Here is a 12,029-nt window from a genome sequence, read left to right on the forward strand (position 1 = left end):
ACAACAGGCGTAATGCAGTCATGTCTTCAGTTAAGAGAAATAAGTATTTTATTTCTTGCTTTGTTAAATCTAACAACATATTCAGATTATTCTATAGGTTTTTATTAGTTTGCATTAAATCAACAAATGTTTGTGAATTTAAGGCAGCTGAATTGTTTTCCTTAATTTAGTGTTAGTTATATAATTGACCATTGTTCTCCAACCACACCCCCAAACCTGGCACTTTCTGCTTACATTTACTTTATTTGAAGAAGTTCACTAAAGGAGGCAAATAAAAGCATAAAGTAGTCAATTTCCTTTCCCAAGGCTATTTGAGAACTGGTTTACATAATTAAGTTTTCATAGTGCAACTTTGTTACAGAATTAGCTTTCAGGCCAACTTTCAGTGGCCCAGTAGTTGTGGTTGTGGACTAGCAAGTCAGAGGCTATGGTTTGTAATCCCACAATGACAGGTTATGCAACTGAATTTGTGAACTGCGGGATGGCAGTAGAAAATGACAATGCAGTTTTATTTTCGAAAAACCTAACAGGTACACTAATGTCCTTTAGGGAAGTGAACCTACTCCATCTAACAATTTATTTTACATAAGGTTAAAATTCTACGCGGCATTTGTGGATGAATACACATTCCTCTTCAATACGCTGAATTTTCACAAAAGATAGACAATGGCGATGCCTTATGAACACACTGGGCATAAATATAGTCACAAAGATATGAGGGCTTTTGGTGATTGGTCTCTATTCTTAGGTCACTGATTCACCTCATATCACACTATAAACATAGGACCACGCATGCTCCTGGTAAATGAAAAATTAATTTCTTCAAGCCAATTATTTTCCCAGATTAATGAGGCAAATATACATACTACTCAGCTTCCCTTATGGAATTTCACATGAGACTGTGTGTAGCCTTCAGGTGAAGCAGAATTATAAAATAGTGAATAATTGGACTGGGAGGGTAATTCAGCTGGCATTTGAAGTCATATGTTCTATTCTTTGCTTACATTACTGATAATTAAATAGCAAAATAGATGACAATTTCAGAAATGGAAGAACAAGTGTCTGGAACACAGGAGTTTCTCTGCAGTATAGAGGTAGGAGGAGGTGGGAGGTAGGAATTGTAAAACTGAACTCTGTAACAGTGGGAGAGTAGAATTGTAGTGTGACCTAGTTGCACGTTTGCTTGCTGAGCTGGTAGATTTGTCCTCAGATGTCTGTAGCTTTCCAATGGAGCTGCATCAGGACATTATTTAAATGAGCCACAACACACCCAGGAAGTAAGAGAAGCTGAGGAAAAACACCTATACAATGTATTCAGGAACAGTGGGAATGCGATAAGCGCAGCCTGCGAATTCCTACACAACCGTTCTAAAACAAGAAGATACAACACACTCAAACTCCAGCCACCCTGCCATACATTAAAGACATCTCAGAGATGACAACCAGACTACTCCAGCCCCTAGACATCATAGTAGCCCACAAACATACCACCACACTGAAACAGCTCCTGATGAATTTAAAGGACCTCATAGCAACAACCAGCAGAATGAACATCATATACAAAATACCCTGCAAGGACTGCAACAAACATTACATTGGACAAACAGGTGGGAAACTAGCCACCAGGATACATGAGCACTCACTAGCCACCAAAAGACATGACCAACTATTGCTGGTATCCATATACACAGACAAAAAGGGACACCAGTTCGACTGGGCCAATACATTCATCCTGGGACAGGCTGAACAAAGACATGCATGGGAATTCCTAGAGGCCTGGCATTCAAACCGAAACTCCATTCACAAACATATTGATTTGGACCCCATTTACCAAGCTCTCAGAAACAAACCAGAAGTGATATCACTCATAAGAAGAAACAGATAAATAGCAAGTAGGACAGAACACCAGCGGTTCGTAGGAGGCTCACTGATGATGTTACCTAGTGTGGTGATAAAATATCATAGAATAACTCCACCAGCGCAGTGAGTAAACTTACAACCTGAACCTCAACCTGAGCTACAATTCTTCTCCAAAATTGTAGTGTGATCTATTTATGTAGGTAGCTCCTATAATGAATGTTGATGCAAAAGTTTACAATGGTAACAAGGAATTTGTGAGATGTATGATTACAAACATATTATGGATTAGTTTATAGTCAACTATTCTCGTCAATCAATTTAGCTCAATTAGTAAATATACATTGCATGGCTTTGTCTTTCCATACTCTTCCCGATCTATGTAAAAATAGCTAACTCAGGTTTATAGTAGAAAATGTTTTCACTGCACAGAAATGGCAAGTGTGCTTCATGAGCAAAAAATGGATAGTTTCTTTAATCAGCAGTATGGCACATAGTCAGTAATGTCAAAGACTGAAGAAATTCTACTGGAGGGGAGTACTGTCCCAGGAAGTAAGTGTCAACTTACTATAACTGTACATTAATAGAACAGATGCACTTGGAATTGCCCTGGAGTGTAAATGGAAAAGGTAGGGTTGTAGTACAGAGGGACCTAGGAGTTCAGGTGCATAATTCTTTGACGTTAGCGTCACATATAGAGAGAATGGTTAAAAAGGCATTTGGCCAGCTTGGCTTCATTGCTCAGTTATTTGAGTATAGGAGTCAAGAAGTCATGTTGAAGTTGTACAGGACATTGGTGAGGCCTCTTCTGGAATACTGTGCCCAGTTCTGGTCGCTCAATTATAGGAAGGATATTAATAAACTGAAGAGGGTTCAGAAGAGATTTACCAGGATGTTGCCAGGTAATGAAGGTTTGAGTTATGAAGAAAGGCTGGATAGGCTGGGACTTTTTTCACTGGAGCAGAGGAGGTTGAAAGGCAATTTTAAAGAAGTTAATAAAATAATCAGAGCTATAGATAGAGTTAATGGCAGTTGTCTTTTCCCTAGGATGAGTGATTTTAAGATTAAGGGGCACATTTTTAAGGTGAGAGGAAAAAGATTTTAAAAAGACATGATGGCAAATGTTTCACACAGAGGGTGGTTTGTTTGTGGGTATAATTGCAATGTTTAAAAGACATTTGGATATGTACATGAATAGGAAAGATGTGGACAGATAGGGGTCAGAAACAGAAAGGTAGGACTAGTTTAATTTGGGATTATATTCAGTATGGACTTATTGGACTGAAAGATCTGTTTCCATGCTGTATGACTCTAAGCCGTGGTTATAAAATGTGGGCTAAGCATTGAAAGCTTATTTTCTTTAGGATAATCAAAGATTGGTTTTAGCTTGAAAAAATGCAGAATTTAAAAGCTTAGGGCAGTTTAGAGAAGGCTTAATTGAGGTCAGAGCCAAATATAATTTCTCTCCAAGAAAGGAGTATAGAACAGTTCAGGGAAAGCATAGTTGTATGGGGAGGAAAGTTTAGTTTGTGCACCTTTCAGACCAGTAAGGTTTGGTTAGAAGGTTATCAAAGATTGAGAAAATTTGAGCTCTCAGTTTGAGTGTTCAAGAACACTTATCAGTTCATAGGAAGCAACTGGGAGGAATCAAGTAAGTTGAACACAAATATTTAATGCAGAGAGGTCACTTATTTGAATTTGATTTTCTATAATGGATAAAGTCAGAAATTGGGATGTGATATTTTTTCTGTATATTTTAAACTATGGTCTACATTTAGATAACTTTAGTATTTCAATAAATGAGTGCAACATTAATTAAAATAAAAACATATGATTTATCAAGCCAGATTTCATTCTAGGATCTGATTTTTCCAGTAGTATGATCAGCTTTAATCATTAGAAATTGTTTATTACAGAAAAGAAATGAGAGATATACATGAGAAAACAACATTGAAAGACATTAGAACACAATAATCTATTTGCACACTTAATAGGAAATACTGCCTGGTTGAATGTATGTAGCATTAAACCAAGTTATTTCAGATAACTAACTTTCTAAAAGACAATGAACACTAAAACTCATATCACTAACACTAGTATGTTCACTAAGCCACAAAGCATACAGCACGACAGAAGCAATAAACAAGACAGTAACTACCCGGAACGTTTACGTTTTATAGGTATGCATATTATAGATGAGTAACTTTAAGAACAACTCTTCATTTATAGACTTCTAAGGTTTTGTACCCCTTTTGGGCTAAAATGAGGGACATGAATAGTGTTAATGGTAGGTATCTTTTCCCTAGAATAGGGGATTTCAAGACTAAGGGGAATATTTTTAAGAGAGAAAGATTTTAAAAAGACATGAGGAGCAAATTTTTTACGCAAAGTACAATTACAACATGTAAAAGACATTTGGTTAAGTACATGAATAGAAAAGATTTGGAGGGATATGGGCTCGGGCACAGGCAGATGGGACTTTTTTTTAGGATGTTTGGCATGGACAGGTTGGACAGAAGGGTCTGTTTTGGTGCTGTATGACTGTGACATGGCAATTATTTTGACTTAATTATACTTGATTAGGTTATTAATAAATCTTTTTTAATGCATAAATGTGTTAAGTAAAAAAAAATCACTAACATTGTTTCGCATATATGTAAAACATGGAAAAGAAAGAAAGCTTAGCATTGTCTTTCAAAAAGCATTTAAACAATTAGTATTTGATAGCAAAATTGTCATGTTCAGTGTCACAGTTGCTAATTTATACTCTTCTTTTGTCATATACATTGGTAATATCCTGATACTAAGTCAAATTTCAGATTCAGAAAAATAAGTTTGCTAAAGAAATAACTCAGCCACTGAAGTATTTCCACGGGTTAATAAAATTGCACATTGCTGAAGCTATTAACATGGAAAGTCAAGCAGATTTTATTTTTAACACTGCAACAATTCATGCATTACTCATAACTACCTTAGCATGCAAAAAATATTTCTTCACAACTTAATTTAGTTCTCCAAATTCCAATGTTGTTATTGAATTTTATAAAACATTCTCCAGTTTCTGAAATGTTTTTCAATCAATTAATGATTAACAACATTAATATTTGAAAATATTGAAATGCAAATTAGCTGATTAATGTTTTGCAAAGTTAGTGATTGAAATATTGTTTTATTAATGTTTATAACTAATACATCAGCTTGCTGTAATGAATAACATACCTCCCCAAAATGAATGTAGTATCTGTGTTCAGTAATGTTTGTTAGCAAAGGGTTACTGTTGAAAAACAGCATGAGGGCAACAACTTTTATCTTGCAAATATAATCTGAGGGCATATACATGAAAGTAGTGTTGCACTGAACTATAATAAAGTTTATATCACTGCACCTTGAAGCAATGGTATCGATTGCCCAATTAAATAGTTAGTAAAATTGGGAAAATAATGACATCCAACATTATGGAATCTATAAGCTAATATTTTGTCGTCAGCCTTGACTCTTTTATTAAATAGAAGGAAAATATTGTAGCTGCTGGAGATTTGAAACAAACAAGAAGTGCTGGAGAAACTCAGCAGGTTTGGCAGAATCTGTGGAAAGGGAAACAAAGTTAACATTTCAATCCAAAATGGCTTCTTCGGCAGTGACTATTTTATTGACATGCAATGGGCAGTCGTGTTTTATGTTTTGGTTCAAACAAGAAATTTTCTTGAAACTGGACTTTTTAAATGGAAATCTTTATTTATTAGCTGAAATCAAACTGCATGTATTAATAGCTGAGATGAAGCAGAAGTAGTGCACAACTCAAGATAGAAATGTGTTGCTGGAGAAGCGCAGCAGGTCAGGCAGCATCTAGGGAACAGGAGAATCGACGTTTCGGGCATTAGCCCTTCTTCAGGAATCCCGAAAGGGCTAATGCCCGAAACGTCGATTCTCCTGTTCCCTAGATGCTGCCTGACCTGCTGCGCTTCTCCAGCAACACATTTCCATCTCTGATCTCCAGCATCTGCAGACCTCATTTTCTCCACAACTCAAGATACACCACTAAATGTAAAAGGTAGCCTGAGCTTGAGGTTTTATTCTTAAGAAAATTAATACAGTTCTGAGTGTTAAACTATTAATTATAATATTAATATGCATTTATACCAATGTCAATCTACAATTGGTCGAGATCTAATCAAAAATCTCTTTGCTGAAAGAGAAAATTGCACAGACCATGTGAAAAAATCTGACTTAGTAATTGATTTTTGATGTTACAAAGATAAACAATGTGAAGCACATCCAGTGTTTAATAAGCTAACACATGCTTCATTGAAAATAAAATCATCTACCAATCATCTAACAGCTTTTCCTAAATTAAGATTATTATGCACAATAACACAGTCCCGATAGATGCATACTTATATAGTATTCTTAATCCAAATATACTTTATAAATAATTAAGATTCACATTTCCAAATATGATAAAAGCTTGACAAATTTCAATTTCACGGCAGACTGACTGATAAGTTTGGTAGATAAGGTATAGAAAGTTACCTACTTTTAGTGACTACCCCTTCGAGGTGGATGATGTTAGGATGATCAAATTGTCCCATTATACTTGCTTCACCAAGGAAATCCCTGCGCTGTTTCTCTGTATAACCAACTTTTAGAGTTTTGATAGCTACTGGGAATTCTCTTTTTCCAGGTAACTTCAAACGGCCACTGCATACCTCGCCAAACTCACCTTCAATGAGAAATAAAATGTTGTGATGTTAAATGACAATGCCAATGCAGCACAGGTCAGAACAGAGTAGCAAAGATTTTTAATCATCTAACCTGCACCAATGACTCTTTCAATTGTAATGCATGATGCATCGATTTCCTTGGCAAACTCATGAACAGCTTGGCTTGGGTCTTCGTAGGTATGAGGATCAATGTATGTTCGTATACCTGGCAATTTAACTGTTCAATGACAAGAAATTATGAAAATATTAGTACAATACTGTGTAATTTCTCATTAAAATGGTTACACAATTTACAGTTTTCTTTTAATTATCTTACAAATTTTTGTTGTCTCCACTTCTCATGTTTCGAATACATTTCAGTTCATAATGGATGATTTCTCTTCAACTAGTATTCACCATTAGTATCATTTTCTGCAGTTCATAGGATATTAGTCTGTTAAAGGCTTTGTTCACACCATTCTAGGCATGTATAGACTCTTAGCTGACCAAGTACAACCCTGCCTATATTTTCAGTTCCAACCATTTGCAGTGACACATGAAATCTTTGCAGTAAATCAATGGGCCTGTCATGCTTACAGCAGCCTTTGTCTTCAAACTCATTTGCCATAGAGTCATAGAGTAATAGAGATGTACAGCATGGAAACAGACCCTCCGGTCCAACCCATCCATGCCGACCAGATATCCCAACCCAATCTAGTCCCACCTGCCAGCACCCGGCCCATATCCCTGCAAACTCTTCTTATTCATATACCCACCCAAATGCCTCTTAAATGTTGCAATTGTACCAGCCTCCTCCACTTCCTCTGGCAGCTCATTCCATACACGTACCGCCCTCTCAAAACAGTACATAGAAAACCTTCAGCTCATATGCCCAACCTGTTCCTCCTATTAACCGGCCAATTCCAAAGGTTTGCATCTGAGCCCCTTCTCAGAGCTGAACAGCTCAGTACTGTTGAGGAAGCACAAAGAACTAAGATGTGGGAGAAACACAAATAGTCCACTGGCACGGAAAGCCCAGAAACAACAGGGCCGCGGAAGAGGGCTAAGACTTACCACTGCATGTACTGCATCTTTTTTTTAAACTTTGCACCTGAGAAATGAAAGATTTTTTTCAGCAAACCCCTCATGTTTTAATGTCATTGGCGAATTCAAGCTCCTGCTAACTCTCAGCTTTAGTGCTTTATTCTGGAACTTTTTGAAAGCTTTGCACTTCACAGTTTCTATGAACCTTATTCCTCCAACATAATATCCAAACATATATTTTCACCTCCCTATATTGCCCTCTTGAAATTGAGACTCATCACATTATCTCTTATGCTTGTTCCTTATGACAATTTTAAAACTGTACTATTCCATACCTCTTCCAAATTTCTATCCAGCTACAATCTGTATGCTTTTAAAAGAGAGGTTTGTTGTGTTCAGATGATCAATTAATAGGTAAAAATAACTACATTCACATTGAATGCACGAAAACATCTGAAGACAGCTAAAGAAATTGTAATTGGCCATGATCAAAGGCAAAAAAAATTACAGTAGTACATTTTGCCAAAGATAGAGAAGAATCATATCGAATTACAGAAGTTACAGCAGTATTGTTATTAACCTATCTTAAAGGTGGCAAGGAGAGATTTAATGAAGAAATTCCAAAGCATGGAACATAAATGGCTGATGGTTAGAATACACAAGAGATCAGAACTTTTTGTTTTAATTTGTTCACTGAGCTGTATTTTGGTTGCAAGACATAGTAGAGGTCATTTGGTAAGTTGAATCCCCCAGCTACCCACTCTGGTTTCTGAGTTGAGTTTTTTTTTTCAACAGCTGGTTTGTTTGGGAAGATAGAGAGCTGAATATTAATGCGATGAGTTGAGTGGTCAACAAGACGTTTAACAAGCAATAATCCCTATTAATTGGCAATTCGCTGTTTCATAGTACTAAACCCACCACATCACTTAACAAAAACATAAAAGATGGTGGAAGATGCTCCTGACATCGACATTGACCTCTTCAGACTTTACAGCTAATTCTGCCTCATATCCCACCACAGCCCACGTCACTCAGACTCTGATGGGATTTTGCTCATTATTGTAGCTGAACCTCACATATATTTGTCTTGTCCTGCTAATAAAAATCAGTGCAATACTTAAAATTAACATATCACACTTTTATATATTCAAGGAGCATAACTCTGTGTAGCATTTAAGAATTTTTTCAGCTCATTGGAGCCAGGCTAGTAAATCTACTGGGGCTGATGTCACTTCAGCTAATTACATTTCTAAACACATGCACCATCAAGGGACAAATGAAGAAAAATCCTTAAACTTCCATAATACGTCCCTTATCATCCACTGAGACTAGTTGTACCAGGTCTCTACTGCTTTTATAAGGTTGAGGTTGAGAGAACCCCTGGAGAAAATTAGGGCCAATTTCTGTAACAGTTCAGATAAACTGACTGATACAAATTATGAAAATCATTACAGTATTTAAAGCATTTCTGCAAGCATATTAATAGCATTGTGATTCAACACAATAAGACACTCTTTGCTTCCCATCAGCAAGGCAGTTTATCAATAAGTTTTCAACTAGCAATTCCCCAGTGCATTATTACTGTTCCTAGTCAATCTTTCAAGCTAAACATCAGTCATTATCACTCATGTGTATTAAATAACTGACTGTACCAGCCTCACACCTCATGATTATATCCTTGTATTTTGAAATAGGACCTAATCAAGCTGAAATTCTCAGCGAACATCCCTCACTGCATCAGATATACTATCATTATCATTAACTATAAATTCACAGAGGAACTTTTTGATGATTCAAGTGGACAAAGAATGGGACAACTTGACCACCTACCTGATCTTGCCAGTTTTGAAGATCTGATTGATTTTGGTAATCTACTCAAATTCTAATTGATTCAGTGTGTTGCCAACACTAATCAATAGCTGACAGGCCATTTGATAGGGTTACCTTGGAATCTTCTCAGGATGATTTTGTGGCATTGTTTACCATTTTTGCAGCAGCATCCTGTGATCCCTTTGATTGTTCATTTGGATGTGATTTATTCAGTTCCATTGAGAAGGGCACATAACGCCTCCAGCTTTGGAAGATCAATACTATATCAGGGTCTTAAAATTTGCCATACATTTCTGTTTCATTATATTAAAGTGATTGTCACCTCTTTAATGGGAGCACTGGTCACATATTTCATGGGGCACTATTAAAACTGAAGTGGGCACGAAATCAATGAAAATTAATTGCATTTTGTTATTGTTGGCTAACCAGCTACTCTGTTTATAGAGAAGTAGGAGGCTGGAAGAACACAGCAAGCCAGGTAGTATCAGAGGTGGAGAATTTTAGATTAGATTCCCTTCAGTGTGGAAACAGGTCCTTCGACCCAACCAGTCCACACCGACCCTCCGAAGAGTAACCCACCCAGACCCATTTTCCTCTGACTAATGCACCTAACACAATGGGCAATTTAGTATGGCCAATTCACCTGACCTGCACATCTTTGGACTGTGGGAGGAAACCGGAGCACCCGGAGGAAACCCACGCAGACACGGGGAAAATGTGCAAACTCCACACAGTCACCTGAGGCTGGAATCTAACCTGGGACCCTGGTGTTGTGAGGCAGCAGTGCTAACTACTGAGCCACCGTGCCACCCCAAAAGAAAAACCCCTGAAGAAGGGTTACTCCTGAAACGTCAATCACTCCACCTCATGATGCTGCCGAGCTCGCTGCATTCCTCCAGCCTCCTGCCTGTCTACTTTGGATTCCAGCATCTGCAGGTTTTTTGGCTCCTGTTTATAGAAGCACAGGAGGACTAATGAGGTAAAGGTCAGTCCTATCCCATCCAACTTGGCCACAGATGTTTTAAAAAGTTTTCTTTATGGTTTTGGCTGAGGTACAGTCCCAAAGTACTCAAATAACAAAATAAAGCAGATGAAATAGGAAGAGGAAACTCTGGAAAGCTCGCAGCAGTTTAGGCAGTAGCTGTTGAGAGAAAGAGAAACAGAGTTGACTTTAAGTCAAATATGATTCTTCTTCAGAAGGCCCAAACTTGTGGTCACTAGGAGACAAGATATTTGGCCCATATGAATGTTGGGCTGCCAAAATATTCAATGTGCTGATCCTGTTAGAATTGCCCAAGAAGTCTGACATTCCATGTGACAATGCTCCTGCTCCCACAAAGCATTTGAAAAGATCTTGGACTTCAAACAGTTCTGACATCTGGATGTTTAGACAGAAAAATCCTTGTTTCCTCAAGCGAGATTCATCACATCATGACCATGGCCCATGTCGGCTTTCCCAACACAATCCTCCACTGTTTACCACCTAAATTATGCAGCCAGCCTCTTTGGAGTCTGTCTTGTGCAATTGTGCAGCAGGAGAGTGGAAGTGCTCACCATTCCCAGGATTTTGTGAAGTTCATGCTGCTGGTACCGTGTTGAAAGGCCAGCTGCACAACACTTCAACTACTGCAAGCCAACAAATGGCTCTCACACTGTGTGGTGTGTTAGCATTGAAACCAAAGAAATATCCCAGAAAGATTCATTAGCTCTCTAATTTACAGGCAGGGAACTTGAGGTGCTGGGGAGAAGAGAGCCATCCTTGTTTACTCTGACTAAAGGCGGCCAGTCCACAAGACTCAGCCATCCTGGACTAAGATAGTGGCCCATGTTTCTGCATTGTCCTTGGCGTAGCGCAACACACAGCTGTACAGGGAGAAAGCTAGCGATCTTCTGTGCTTTGCAAGGGTAAATGCTGCCACCTTCTCTCTGATACTTCACACGTACAGGGTCAGCACTCAGTAACTCTGCCACCATACACTCACCTCACCAAGACTTATGGGCTACAAATCTCAATACTGCAAGCAGCATGTCCATCTGCTCCTCTTACACAATCATTAAGGATACCTCACCACCTCTCCTCCTCTTACATCTGCATTAACTGCTCTTCCATTCACTGTCACCATCCTCAGTCCCATTCTTTGCCTCATTGCAGGAAAGGTTGTCAAATCCCCTCCACCCTCCAGATAAATGTCGCTACAGCACCTTGGCAATATACCTTTAATCCCTACGCCGAGTGCACTTGGTTTACATGACTGACCATGGCTCCGTCTCTGAACTGCAAGGATGCAGATCACTGGATTCTGACAGGACTATCTTCTGACTGATGTTTGCCAACACCCAAACCTATCCCCGTAACTGAAAAGCCAATCAATCCAAAGGGTTTTTTACAAATACATGAAGAACAAAAGGGGAACTAGGGAGAGAGTAGGGTCACTCAAAAATCAGCAAGGCAGCCTTTGTGTGGAGCAGCAGGAGATGGTGGAAGCCCTCACTTTGTCTGGTCCCCTTTGACTTGCGCACCTGCCTATTTGGTCAAAGCCCATACACTGCTGGAACATGCTGTAAGTGTGAAACAATGTAACACAATGCCATACAGCA

The 12,029-nt window shown here is 38.3% G+C and overlaps 1 protein-coding gene across 3 annotated transcripts in view; it reads right to left on the reverse strand.

Annotated features, from left to right (window-relative positions):
- Window positions 1-12,029, reverse strand: part of LOC122563792 (ephrin type-A receptor 5-like) — a 322,656-nt gene that overhangs the window by 32,067 nt on the left and 278,560 nt on the right. For all 3 annotated transcript variants that reach the window (XM_043718010.1, XM_043718007.1, XM_043718006.1), the window contains 2 exons: window positions 6,670-6,795; window positions 6,392-6,577 (listed from right to left, as the gene is read on the reverse strand). In XM_043718010.1, the coding sequence (XP_043573945.1) occupies window positions 6,392-6,577; window positions 6,670-6,795 (312 nt within the window). The remainder of the gene's footprint in view (window positions 1-6,391; window positions 6,578-6,669; window positions 6,796-12,029) is intronic.

Source organism: Chiloscyllium plagiosum, chromosome 2 (genome assembly GCF_004010195.1).
Source record: "Chiloscyllium plagiosum isolate BGI_BamShark_2017 chromosome 2, ASM401019v2, whole genome shotgun sequence".
Taxonomy (NCBI): domain Eukaryota; kingdom Metazoa; phylum Chordata; class Chondrichthyes; order Orectolobiformes; family Hemiscylliidae; genus Chiloscyllium; species Chiloscyllium plagiosum.